Raw genomic sequence first — 15,020 nt, forward strand, 5'->3', positions numbered from 1 at the left:
AATCTAATGGAGGTCCAACGTACTAGGCAAAGTTAAGTGGCAAATTGAGCATGCATAGTATGTGGAATTCAGCAGTTAGGTTTTTGCAGAAGTGAGGAGATGTAGATAAAACTTTTCACATAGCACATGGTTCAAATATGGCCAGCCTGGAAAAGCAACATGTTGAAAACCATCATTTGATTTCTCAGCAAGTGTCACGGTGAGATTTTCCTCAGTGGTTGGAAGAGATTTCTTTCTTGCACAGCACTTAGAAATCTTGTTACGCAGAAACCAGAAAACCATGTATTACCTTCTTAAACTCCAGGGATACTGTTGGTTCTTGGAGGTATTCCCATCAGGAGAGTTTTGGGAAACCCCCAGTGCTTATCTATTCCTTTTCTCTGGAGTGTATATATTTAAGTATATCACTTATGATCCTCTCCCTCTTGCTTTCGCTTAGCTTTTATAGGTAAATTTATATAAATTAACTGTGGATGAGGAAATTACCATATTCTGTTGGACATGAGATTTGATACAATATTTCCACTATGTTTGTCAGAAGGGGTGCTGTCAACATTTTAGGCTGGATGATGCTCACATGATGCATTGTAGAATGCTTAACTTTCCTGGCCTAGAGAACCTAATAACTTCCCCATCATTATACCAACAAAAATGTCCTTCAGAGACTGGAATCCCTGAAGTCTTTTTCTAATGTCAGATTTTTAAAAAAAAAACTGTAGGTGATCTTTGGTCATCTTTGTCATTAATACTGTAAGAAAATTGTCAATGATGCATTCTGAGTAAACTCAGGTCTTTGTATGTTGATGTTTTTATTTAGGTTATCATTTAAAAATTTTTTTTTCCAGGTTTAGTTTTCACTGCATTTTATTTTCTATATGCCAGGTAGTGGGGATACAAAGGTCTTAAAGTCTTGGACTAGTCATGGATATATTTTAAAAATTTCTGTTTGGTGTGTTTACTGAATAATAGGTACATATGGCAGGGTGGTAAGCACTTCCTACGTATTAGCTATTACTAGGCTAAGAATATCTATGTTAGCTTTGTAGATAACCGTGAAATTGTCTTCCTGTGTTATATTTTAGACCCTATCCCAGAGGAGGCAGAGAGAGGCACATAGAAACAAAAAGCTCTTTTCACCAAGTGTGGAAGTCATGGACCACGTTCAGTGAGTGATTGCCTAATTCCAGACCTCTGATTGGGTGTAATATAAAGAAATTTGCTTCCGATCCCAATTGTGCTAAATCTGAAGTGCGTGTGCAGATTATTTTAACTTCAACTATCCTATTTCCTTTATGACACAGAGATTCGAAGATCCTTTCAGTTGCATGTAATTCCCTGGGTTCACTATTTCCCAAGCATATTGAGTGAAAAAAGCAAGATTCATAGCTACTGTTTACAAGGATAGGAATGTGTACTGCACTACATTGATTTCATAAGGATGTGGAAGAAACTGCATCCTAGAGGGGAAATGGGGAAAACAATACTTTCGTGTCTTGTGGTTTGAGCCATATGCTTGCATGACTTATTTTAATTTTTTTTTAAATCGGGTTTCATGAACCCAGGGCTAAAAGAAAAGGGAAGAGATTTCTTTTAAGTAAAAAGTATGTTAATGGGGAACTGTAGACCTAGTGATTTGAATTACTCCAAAAGTAACAAATAAGAGTGAGACCAATTGAAGCTAACTGTAAAGATCATTTCAGTGAAGTTGAACCTGGGTATGTTAGAAGGATAAAAGTGTTCTGGTTTTGCGCCACAGAGGCACTTACTGATATGGCTGGACCCACTAATAGCAAACACAAACCTTTTTCTTTGGTTGTGCTACTGCTCTTTCCAGAGCAGCTTTTAGCCTTTCCTCCTGGTGTTTTTGTTTTTCTTTGACTTTCTCTTCACGCAACCTGTCATAGAAGGGAAAGAACATTTTTGTATAAATTCTGTAATTCAGGGAGGATTCCAAGATGGCAGCTAGAGGTAGGAAGCAGAAAGCGACCCTCCTATAGTGAAATCTTGGAGAGACGCTGGAGACATACTTTGCAGGCATAATCACTGAGAAAAGGCATAACTTTGACTCCTCCACATCTCCAGCCGGCGCAGAGAATCTCCACTTCACGTTAAACGGAGAACGAGGAGGGCCCCCGGGGCCGCCAGTGGCCAGCGCCCATACGGCGTGGGAAGACGCGGACCAGGTGAGCTTCGCGGTACCGCGGTAGCCCCACAGACAAGCCTGGGCCAGAGCAGCATAGCCCCCTGGACAGACTGACCTCCACCCGGGGAAAAAAAGAGAAACTGAGTAATAAGCAATAAGAACAGTTAAGACACGCTGGAAAGAGGGTGGGGCGCCCTGAGCACTGAAGATTGGGGGAAGGGAATCCTTCCCGGGACTGTAAATAAACAAGCCGGGCAGGCCAGAGAGGCTCTGGCAGGAGCGGGGCGCATGCCCAGCAACCAGGAGCAGGGAAGCTTGTGAGAGGAGGGAAGACCCACTTCCCACGTGAACTGGAAACAAACATGGCGGCAGGCAGGAGCAGCAGCACCACCCAGTAAGCAGGAGCAGGAAAGCTGCTGAAAGTGGCAGTGGGAGGAAGACTTCAGAGGAGAGGGGGGAAGACCCACCGCCCACATGAACTGTAAATAAACACGCAGGCCTGACAACGCGGGGCAGTGTCACCTTTCCCAGTGCTTGGAAAGGGGAAAGCCTGTAGCAGAGGCTCCCGCACAGGAGAACTCTGAGCAAACAAAGCCTGTGGGACCAGGTGAGCGCTAGCTTACCCCAGAGATCTGCATAAATAACGCCGCCAGCTACAGGCTGAGAGCAGCAGGCAGGCAAGCCACAGTTGCAGATACCACTCTCAGAACTGTCTCCAGACGCTTTTTTTTCTTTTTCTCCCTACCTTTGATGAGAGAACAACTGAATTACACCTGCAAGCCGAAAAACTTACTGAAACTGTATTGCATTTGAACTGGGGACACTTGGTGGGGCTTTTTGTGTGTGTGTGTGTGTGTGTGTGTGTGTGTGTGTGTGTGTGTGTGTGTGAGAGTGTGTAGTTTTGTTCTACTTTATGCATACCCTTTGATGAGACAACTACAGAACAACATCTGAGGCACCAACTCCAGGACTGGAGATTGAGACGGACACCCAAATTATTAAGACTGAAACTGCATTGCATATAAACTTGGAAGGTTTTGGGTTTTTTTTTTTTAATTTTCTATTTTCCATTTTATTTTAATTCATTTTTATATATAGATATTACTTTCATTTACTTATTTTTTATTTTTTTTATCTTTGATTTTCAATCCTCTCTCTGTCTCTCTAATGTCTGTTCAGCTTACTGTCGATTAGTACACTAACATTCCCTGTTTATACCTTTGAAACTCTCTTGTCTGATACCTTGTTCTGCTTTCTCCCTCTTGTCTGTATATTTGTTTTCACCTTTTCTTTAACTTCTTGCTTTCCATCTCAGCTCACTCTTCCATTCTCAATATTACCATTGTTATTATTACAAGCTAGAAAATACTTAATTACACACAGTACAAGGACAGCAACAACACCAAGGACAATGACAGGAAGACAGAAAAAACAGGGAAACCAGTTTCCCCACAGCAAAAAATTAGTACAGGAACCAGAGGGGAATGAAGAGAACAGAAACTCAGATCCAGACTCCAACAAAATGAAGATAAACTATGCCAAAGGACCCAATGAAGCCCACAAGAATAATTTAAAAGAAGACATACTACAAGTACTCAATGAGAATTTTATAGAGATGATACTGGATAGGGTCAACCAAAATGTACAGGAGACACTCAAGAAATTCCAAGACAATAAAAATAGAGAATTTGAAAAAGCAAAAGAAGAAATAAAGGAAACCATAGAAGCACTGTATAAACACCAAAGTGAAAGAACACAATGAATAAATGGATAAATGAACTCAGGGCAAAAATAGACAACAATAAAGAAGAAAACTGCCAGGATATGGAAAACCTCAGAAAAAAGAACGAAACAGAACTGCAAAACAAAACAGAAGGCCAATCCAGCAGAATAGAACAAACAGAAGACAGAATCTCAGAACTTGAAGATGAAATGGTAATTAAAGGAAAAACAGAAGAACTATTAATTAAACAACTCAAGACCTGTGAAAAGAAAATGCAAGAACTCACTGACTCCATCAAAAGACCAAACTTGAGAATCATGGGCATCGAAGAAGGAAAAGAGGTGCAAGCGAAAGGAATGCGTAATATATTCAACAAAATAATAACGGAAAATTTCCCAAATCTAGAGAAAGATATTCCCATACAAATGCAAGAGGCCTCCAGGACACCAAACAGACCAGATCAAAATAGAACTACTCCACGACATATCATCATTAAAACAACAAGTTCAGAAACTAAGGAAAGAATATTGAAGGCTGTAAGAGAGAAAAAACAAGTAACATACAAAGGTAAACCCATCAAAATCACAGCAGACTTCTCAACAGAAACATTAAAAGCAAGAAGAGCGTGGGGTGAGATCTTCCGGGCACTGAATGAAAATAACTTCAACCCCAGGATACTCTACCCAGCAAAGCTATCATTCAAAATAGATGGAGCAATAAAAGTCTTCCATGATAAGCAGAAACTAAAACAATATGTGACCACAAAGCCACCATTACAAAAGATTCTGCAAGGGATCCTGCACACAGAAAGTGACACCCAACTTAACCATGAAAAGGCAGGCAGCACCAAACCACAGGATAAGAAAAAGCAAGACAGTAGAGAGTAACATCAAGTTAGGTACACACAATCAAACCTTCAAATAATGAAGACAACTAAGTGGCAGGAATCACCACATACCTATCAGTACTAACACTTAATGTTAATGGACTTAATTCACCCATCAAAAGACACCGTTTGACAAAATAGATTAAAAAAGAAGATCCAACAATTTGTTGCTTACAGGAGACTCATCTCACCGACAGAAATAAGCATATGCTTAGGATGAAAGGCTGGAAGAAGATTTACCAAGCCAATGGCCCCCGAAAACAAGCAGGAGTAGCAATACTTATCTCAGACAAAGTAGACTTCAAACCTACATTGATCAAATGAGATAAAGAAGGACATTCCATACTAATAAAAGGGGAAATAGACCAAAAGGAAATAATAATCATCAATCTGTATGCACCCAATGTCAATGCACCCAATTTCATCAAACATACCCTGAAAGACCTAAAAGCATATATAAACGCCAACACAGTGGTTGTGGGAGACTTTAACACTCCATTATCATCAATAGATAGGTCATCCAAACAAAAACTCAGTAAAGAAATCCAAGATCTAAAATATGCAATAGATCAAGTGGACCTAGTAGATGTCTACAGAACATTTCATCCAACCTCTACACAATATACATTCTTCTCAGCAGCCCATGGAACCTTCTCCAAAATAGATCATATCCTAGGGCACAAAGCAAGCCTCAGCAAATATAAGAAAATAGAAATAATACCGTGCATACTATCTGACCACAATGCAGTAAAAGTAGAACTCAACAACAAAAGTAAAGACAAAACACATGCAAACAGCTGGAAACTGAATAACTCATTACTTAATGAACAATGGGTCATTGATGAAATAAAAGAGGAAATTAAAAAGTTCCTGGAAGTCAATGAAAATGAAAACACAACCTACCGGAACCTATGGGACACAGCTAAGGCAGTCTTGAGAGGAAAGTTTATAGCCATGAGTGCACATATTAAAAAGATTGAAAGATCCCAAATCAATGACCTAATGATACATCTCAAACTCCTAGAAAAACAAGAACAAGCAAATCCCAAAACAAATAGAAGGAGAGAAATAATAAAAATAAGAGCTGAAATCAACGAAATAGAAACCAAAAAAACCATACAAAGAATTAATGAAACAAAAAGTTGGTTCTTTGAAAAAATAAACAAGATCGATAGACCCCTGGCAAACCTGACTAAAATGAGGAGAGAAAAAACCCAAATTAGTAGAATTAGGAATGCAAAAGGGGAGATAACAAACACCATGGAAGTCCAGGAAATCATCAGAGACTACTTTGAGAACCTATATTCAAATAAATTTGAAAATCTTAAAGAAATGGACAGATTTCTAGATACATATGATCATCCAAAACTGAACCAAGAGGAAATTAATCACCTGAATAGACCTATAACACAAAATGAAATTGAAGCAGCAATCAAGAGTCTCCCCAAAAAGAAAAGTCCAGGACCTGATGGATTCTCTGCTGAATTCTATCAGACCTTTAAAGAAGAACTGATACCAACCTTCCTTAAACTGTTCCACAAAATAGAAAGGGAAGGAAAACTGCCAAACACATTTTATGAAGCCAGTATTACACTTATCCCAACACCAGGCAAAGACACCTCCAAAAAGGAGAACTATAGGCCAATCTCCTTAATGAACATTGATGCAAAAATCCTCAACAAAATAATGGCAAACCACATCAAAAAGATTATTCACCACGACCAGGTAGGCTTCATCCCAGGGATGCAGGGGTGGTTCAACATACGAAAATCAATAAACGTAATAAACCACATTAACAGAAGCAAAGACAAAAACCACTTGATCATCTCAATAGATGCAGAAAAAGCCTTTGATAAGATCCAACATCATTTCATGATAAAAGCTCTAAGAAAACTAGGAATAGAAGGAAAGTTCCTCAACATTATAAAAGCTATATATGACAAACCTACAGCCAGCATTATACTTAATGGAGAAAAATTAAAACCATTCCCTCTAAAATCAGGAACCAGACAAGGATGCCCACTATCTCCACTCCTATTCAACATAGTACTGGAATTCCTAGCCAGAGCAATTAGGCAAGAAGAAGGAATAAAAGGAATACAAATAGGTAAAGAAACTGTCAAAATATCCCTATTTGCAGACGACATGATCCTATACCTTAAAGACCCAAAAAACTCTACTCAGAAGCTTCTAGACATCATCAATAGCTATAGCAAGGTACCAGGATATAAAATCAACATAGAAAAATCATTAGCATTTCTATACACTAACAATGAGCAAACTGAAAAAGAATGTATGAAAACAATTCCATTTACAATAGCCTCAAAAAAAGTCAAATACCTAGGTGTAAACCTAACAAAAGATGTGAAAGACCTCTACAAAACTATACACTTCTGAAGAAAGAGATTGAGGAAGACTATAGAAAGTGGAGAGATCTCCCATGCTCATGGATTGGTAGAATCAACATAGTAAAAATGTCAATACTCCCCAAAGTAATCTACATGTTTAATGCAATTCCCATCAAAATTCCAATGACATTCATTAAAGAGATTGAAAAATCTACTGTTAAATTTATATGGAAACACAAGAGGCCACGAATAGCCAAGGCAATACTCAGTCAAAAGAACAATGCTGGAGGTATCACAATACCTGACTTCAAACTATATTACAAAGCAATAACAATAAAAACAGCATGGTACTGGCACAAAAACAGACATGAAGACCAGTGGAACAGAATAGAAGATCCAGATATGAAGCCACACAACTATAAGCAACTTATCTTTGACAAAGGAGCTAAAAATATACGATGGAGAAATAGCAGCCTCTTCAACAAAAACTGCTGGGAAAACTGGTTAGCAGTCTGCAAAAAACTGAAACTAGATCCATGTATATCACCCTATACCAATATTAACTCAAAATGGATCAAGGATCTTAATATCAGACCCCAAACTCTTAAGTTGATACAAGAAAGAGTAGGAAATACTCTGGAGTTAGTAGGTATAGGTAAGAACTTTCTCAATGAAACTCCAGCAGCACAGCAATTAAGAGACAGCATAGATAAATGGGACTTCATAAAACTAAAAAGCTTCTGTTCATCAAAAGAAATGGTCTCTAAACTGAAGAGAACACCCACAGAGTGGGAGAAAATATTTGCCAACTATACATCAGACAAAGGACTGATAACCAGAATATACAGGGAACTCAAAAAACTAAATTCTCCCAAAACTAATGAACCAATAAAGAAATGGGCATGTGAACTAAATAGAACTTTCTCAAAAGAAGAAATTCAAATGGCCAGAAAACACATGAAAAAATGCTCACCATCTCTAGCAATAAAGGAAATGCAAATTAAAACCACGCTAAGATTCCACCTCACCCCTGTTAGAATAGCCATCATCAGCAACACCAACAACAACAGGTGTTGGCGAGGATGCGGGGAAAAAGGAACCCTCTTACACTGTTGGTGGGAATGTAGACTAGTACAACCACTCTGGAAAAAAATCTGGAGGCTACTTAAAAAGCTAGGCATTGATCTACCATTTGATCCAGCAATACCACTCTTGGGGATATACCCAAAAGACTGTTACTCCAGAGGCACCTGCACATCCATGTTTATTGCGGCACTATTCATAATAGCCAAGTTATGGAAACAGCCAAGATGTCCCACCACTGACGAATGGATTAAGAAAATGTGGTATCTATACACAATGGAATTTTATGCAGCCATGAAGAAGAACGAAATGTTATCATTCGCTGGTAAATGGATGGAATTGGAGAACATCATTCTGAGTGAGGTTAGCCTGGCTCAAAAGACCAAAAATCGTATGTTCTCCCTCATATGTGGACATTAGATCAAGGGCAAACACAACAAGGGGATTGGACTTTGAGCACATGATAAAAGAGAGCACACAAGGGAGGGATAAGGATAGGTAAGACACCTAAAAAACTAGCTAGCATTTGTTGCCCTTAACGCAGAGAAACTAAAGCAGACACCTTAAAGCAACTGAGGCCAATAGGAAAAGGGGAACAGGTACTAGAGAAAAGGTTAGATCAAAAAGAATTAACCTAGAAGGTAACACCCACGCACAGGAAATCAATGTGAGTCAATGCCCTGTATAGCTATCCTTATCTCAACCAGCAAAAACCCTTGTTCCTTCCTATTATTGCTTATACTCTCTCTACAACAAAATTAGAAATAAGGGCAAAATAGTTTCTGCTGGGTATTGGGGGGGGAGAGGGAGGGGGCAGAGTGGGTGGTAAGGGAGGGGGTGGGAACAGTGGGGAGAAATGAACCAATCCTTGTATGCACATATGAATAATAAAAGAAAAATGAAAAAAAAATAAATTCTGTAATTCACAGAAAGGAATAAAAGTTCTACATCATTACTATTTGGTGGTAATGAATTAACTAAATATAAGACCTCCTATAACAATGACTTGAATTTTCAACAAATCCTACTTTGAAGTGGAACTAAATTTTATTTACTATTTTGGAAGAAGTAAAATCCATCCAGATCTTGATTAAAAATGACCAAACTTCCTCACTCCATCTATATTCCAGTACTTTAAGCTGCATAAGTTAACTCTCAGCTATTTTCCCCCACTCCTGCCTTTAAAATCTAAGTATAACCTACAAAAAAGGACACAGATCACAAGTGGATAGCTCAAAAGTATATACCACAGAAGTGTCTAGCACACAAGTACATTTTCCAGTTAGCCCTCAAGACCAATGAATTCTGTTTTTTTAGGATTGCTGTCTAGATTAAGGCTTGGTGCAGAATAGGAACTTGATACATGATAGCCCTTTTATGGACCTGTATAATTTTGTCCTGAGTATAAGGTTATAAGGGGGTGGAAATAACATTCACTGAGCAAAATTAGGTGCTATGCAGGGTGGCTCGAAACCATGAAGAAAATAGAGTTTTCTTTTAAGTAAGATTGAAATTGGTTTCATCTATCACTGTTGAAAATAAGTTGTAATTACATTCTGAAGAGAATACATTTGTTGCAGTAAAAAACATGAAAGTTCTGTAAATCAGTCATAGGCCATTTTATGGAAGGAGCAATCCTCCATTTAGATTTTCTTTTTTTAAATAAAATCTCATCAGGATGACCTTAGTGTATTCTAGACTTCGTTGTTATGTAGGAGAAACAATATTCCCTCATGTACCAGTAATGTCGTAAGCAATCATAAGATATCTAATATTAATGGCTAATATTTGAGCGCTTTCATGTTCAGTGTGCTTTTACATTTTTTTTTAAAATTTAATCTTCACATCAACCCTCTGAGGTAAGTATGATTATCACTGCCATTTTATAGATGAACAGACTGGACAGGTTATGCTGCTTGCCTAAGGTCACAAAAGTAAATAGTTGAACCTGAGTTAAGCCCAGCAGACAGGTTTCATGCCCACTTGTAGCCATAATTCTAGTCTGCCTCCCAACATTTTTTTGCTACAGCACAAACATTATCTCACTTATAAACGTTCCCTGAGTGCCACATTTACTAGCAATCATGTTACATTTATAATAATCATTGTCCCAAACATAGTATGTACATAAAAATCCTTATATAATTCTTAATAGAAATTTGTAAGTGCATTCTCCTGAAAGGCCTCAGTGGGATTGGGGGTGAGAATTTCAGGGATGATAGTCCTCACAAGGTTGGTCTTGAGGAATAAATGAGTCAATGAGTAAGTGCTGAGTAAGTGTTGCCAGTTCTGCACTGAGGAAAACCCCCATTGTGTGGCTCTGAATTCCAAGCAACTGCTTCATAGATTGAGTTCCCCTGTGGTTTCCCAAAGAAGGCACTTTCTGTGCCTTGGGACCTTCACCATAAGTGCAATTCTTCCACAGGATAGCTCTTCACAAGTGAACACTTAACAACTGTGTTTGCCTTGAAGATTGATGTGTTCAGGCTAAAGGCTCTTGCCCATCCCAAACTAGGTCAGTTGCCTTATGAACTTTGTTCACCCAGCTCTTTTCCTTCAGTGCTCATTACCAGTGGTAATAATAACTTTTATTTCCTAAGAATATTTGATGGAAATGTCTCTCACAGTAAATGCAGCCCTATGAGGAGGCCAGGGCTTGGTTTGACTCCACTGTGTCCCTGTATGGCAGTCCTTGCCATAGAAATAGTAGAATCTAGGCAACAGTATCTACTCATTCAGTCAATTCATTATACTTACATCCTAAGACAGTGACAGTACCTTTGCTGCCGCTCCTTCTGTTTCATCCTCTCAATTGCATCCACATTTTCTTTGGGAATGGACTCGATGAGGTCACTCAGTTCCACCAGGCGAGACTCTACTTTGACCAGCTTTTGAACTGGGGTTAGGCTGCCAACCTCAGCATCTCCGATGCAGACTCTGTACACTTGATTAATTTTTTTACTAAGTGATTCTATCAGTTTTTCCTGAAATTGCAAAGAAATGAAAGAGCAGAAAACATCACATGACTACGTGGTCACTAATTCAAAAAATTTAAAATTCCATTTTACTGAGTTACAACATGAAGTCCTTTGTGTACCATTATGTGTTTCTTTTTTTCTTCTTTTTTCTTTTGCTGTTGGGAATTGAACCCAGCCTCATGGCATGCTAAGCATGTGCTCTACCACTAAGCTCCATCCTGAACACCCTAAATGTTTCCTTTTTTAAGAGAAAAACTAAGAGCAGTGAGAAAATGCAGCAGGGTATTTCTATCATAATTTATAGTCAGATAATTTTTATAGTAACACTTTGAATTTTTTCTCAAAATATATTTAAGTGTAGATATAAAAAGTAGTTGTAATAAGACAGAATATCTTCTTGCTTGAATGGTTTTGTGTATCTGATTCCCTAAACATTCAAGTATAGGCAACATATAGTATAAATCCTTTTGTACCAATCATGGCACAATATGTGAGCTCTTCCCCTTCTGTGTTTATTATTCTATTGTAATCGCTAAAGCTATGATAACTCTGTATGAGGGCACACATGCCTTATCTCCCCTTCTAGACTAAGCACCTGGAGGGCAGGAGCTACTTCTTAAGCTTACAGTCATATGTAAAACAGTGCTTTGCATACAACTATACACTAGATAAATGTTTGCTGAATAAATTCACACATTCTATTAGAGGAAAATGGATTCCTGGGCTTCCCTACCAAAGCCTTTTTAGTAGTTTAATTTTCACAGCTCCTCAATGGGAAGCCATTGCTATATTCTAGTCTAAACAGACACTCAGGCCAAACCTTGCTGATCCCTGTACCTCGACACCACGCTGTTTTAACTTTCATGGAGACTCTTGAGCTTGGTGGTAACGCTTCTCAGGACCATAAGAAAATTCATATTCTTTTTCTCCACTGTCAACCAGGTATTCACCACTAAGAGGTGCTCAATAAACAGCTGGGCAAAGTGAATCATTTTCCAGGTAGCATTCTGCCCCATTTCCTGCTTCTGCTCAAGAAGATGAGAGTCACCATAAAGCCGAGAACAAGTAACACACCCAAGACCTATGTGACGCCCACCACTGGGGCAGCCCCTCCTGGAGCCACACTCTCTGCAGAGCCACCAGCATTGATTAAAGCCAAGACCTGATGCCAAGAGTGGACTTCCAGCAGCTTGTCTTTCCCCTCCTACTTTAACAAGCATTCTGATGCTCTGCTTACAGAAAGCTCCTTCTCTCTCTAAACACTTGCTGTGTTTCCTATTTATATTAAATCACAACTCTTTTAGAAAGCTTGGAGAAATACAAAACAATGTAAAAGAAGCATAATAAGTCCTATTTGCCATAAGGCTCCTCCCCCTCCTAAAATAACTCATGTTCTCTCTTTTATAGCAACACATTTCTTATAGAAACCTTGAAGACATACAGAAAAATATAAAAGGGGGGAAAAAAAAGTAAAAGTAGCCCATAGGGCTGAAATACATTGCATATGAAAAAATAATCTTGCTGCAACATAAATCATTAAAGCAGAAAAAATACTTGGTACTTTAAATATATATTAAATATTCATTTTGAGAAAAAGCAACAGTGATATGAGATGGTTAACATTGATAGAAATTTCCTATCAAAAACTTAAGAGCTTTGGAGATGGGCAGACTGACTTTTCAGGATGTCTTTTTCTCTTCTTCCCTTTTTTTCTCTCATCAAACGGGAGAGGAAAAGACAAGAATAGGTATTTTCTTCAAATAACAAAGTAAGAACAGTATTAAGAAGCAAGAGAGGGGAATGACAGTAAGGAAGATAACTTAGATATGAAAAGCTGATCTGTGGTCCTGATGCACAATGCAGAAGCCAATGAACAAGGGCAGGGATGTGAGCTGGATCCCTGGACCTGCCACCAGATGGCAGTGGGAGGAAGAGCTGCCCAAGGAGGCTGCTGGAAGCCAGAGGTGATCTGCATCTTCAGGAGGGACAGTGGCTGGGCCGTGGAAGATAGCACCAGGATACGCACTTAAGGTACTTGCCAACAGTGAACTGGGAGGTGAACTGACCAGGGTTATGTCTTAGGAAGAACCACTGTGTCAAAATGGAGAGGAGAGGGAGAACTCTCTGGATGTCATCACAAGTTCTTTCCAACCCAAGGATTCTGTAAGTATAATCCATGTCACTTTCTGCTGTGGACTCACTGCACACACTCTTCCAGCTGAACTTTATCAGCTACTCTTACAAAAGAATAAAACAAGACATGAAACATTCTGCAAATCCAACAAAATGACAGCTTCTGTTCCATTTCATATTCAATGAAAACAACTGCTACACAAAGTAACGTGATGGAACTCACAAACATAATGGTGAAAGACACAAGGCAGGTATATTGCACAATTCCCTGTCCATGAAGTTCAAAACCAGGAAAACTAATTTGTGGTGAGAGAAGCCAGGACAGTGGTCACTTTTGGGGTATGGCAAAGACTGGAAGGGGGACTGAGGAGGGTTTCTAGGGGCCACTGATGACAGTCTATATCTGTGAGTTGTTCGTGGATGTGTTCACTCTGAGAAGATTCCTTGAGAGGTATGCTTATGATTTATGCATTTTTTTGATGGTACTGAGGTTTGAACTCAAGGAGTTGTGCATGCTGGGCAGGTGCCCCACCACTTGAGTCACACAACCAGTCCTTTTTTCACTTTAGTTAGTTTTCAGATAGGTTTTTGTTTTTTTCCCCCTGGCTGGCCTGGACACAATACTCCTACTTACACTTCCCACATAGCTTGGGTTACAAATACACACCACCACTCCTGGCTTGTTTGTTAAGATGAGGGGGAGGTGTTCTTAATAACTTTTTGCCTGGGCTGGCCTTGAACCACAATCCTCCCAATCTCTGCCTCCTTAGTAGTTGGGATTAGAGGCATGAGCCATCTCATCCAGTCTAAAATTTTATTTTAAAAATAAAATACTGAATCAAGGAAAAAAATTTAAGAGATTAAGTACAGTTCAGGTATGTGACCTCTTTGAAAGATTAAAAAACTTTTTTTATCATTCTAGCTCCAAAACAACTGATAGTTGATGAATATCAAAATTAGGTACGTCACTTACATCAATAAAGCTGGAGAACTTTTTAAACAATAGGTGCAACTGTGTTTATTTACTCATGAAGGATTATGTATTTTGCCCCTTAAGAGCTGAAAGAATTGGGTTGGGAAAGCAGAATTCTAAGCAAAGAACACTTTTCCCTCCCACTTTTTCTGCTCTACCTTCACTTCCCCACCCAATCCTTCATATCTCAGGAGATGATGAATTATTAGCCTCTTTCTCCAGCGTGTACATACAAAGTTGACATTTAGGCCAAACACTACCAAATTTGGCCCAAATGCCAAATTTACACTGTCACCAAAATTTCACAGAGAGTAAACAATTTTCAGATCAGTCCTCCCTTCTTTATGGAGGGATCTGGTTGGTTGCTTCAATGTTTAAGAGTATTGAAAATGCGTTTTTTTCAAAGTTTCCCTAAACTTGGATGGAAGGGGCTTGGTTGGGGTGGGTATCACAGGTATTTATCATGTTTTGCATGTCAGTCAGTTTCAGAATTAAGACAGAGTTGAAGGAAGGAAATGGCTCAAGTGTTCATCAATAGATGAATGAGTAAACAAAATGGTAGACTGAATGAAATATTATTTAACCTTAAAAGGAAATGCAGTTCTGATAGATGCTACAACATGGATGAACCTTGAAAACATCATGCTATGTAAAATAACTGAAGACACCAAAGGACAAATACTGTACGAGTCCACTCAGGTTCTAGGTACCTAGTACAGTCAAATGCATAGGGACAAAAGGTAGAATGGTGGT

General features: G+C 38.8%; 1 protein-coding gene across 1 annotated transcript in view; it reads right to left on the minus strand.

Moving 5' to 3' along the window:
- The window catches only part of Ccdc38 (coiled-coil domain containing 38), a 60,598-nt gene that overhangs the window by 1,127 nt on the left and 44,451 nt on the right, over positions 1-15,020 (minus strand). The window contains exons 14-15 of the mRNA XM_074084165.1: positions 10,962-11,167; positions 1,802-1,895 (exon numbers count right to left, since the gene is read on the minus strand). Of these exons, the coding sequence (XP_073940266.1) occupies positions 1,802-1,895; positions 10,962-11,167 (300 nt within the window). The remainder of the gene's footprint in view (positions 1-1,801; positions 1,896-10,961; positions 11,168-15,020) is intronic.

Source organism: Castor canadensis, chromosome 8 (genome assembly GCF_047511655.1).
Source record: "Castor canadensis chromosome 8, mCasCan1.hap1v2, whole genome shotgun sequence".
NCBI lineage: Eukaryota > Metazoa > Chordata > Mammalia > Rodentia > Castoridae > Castor > Castor canadensis.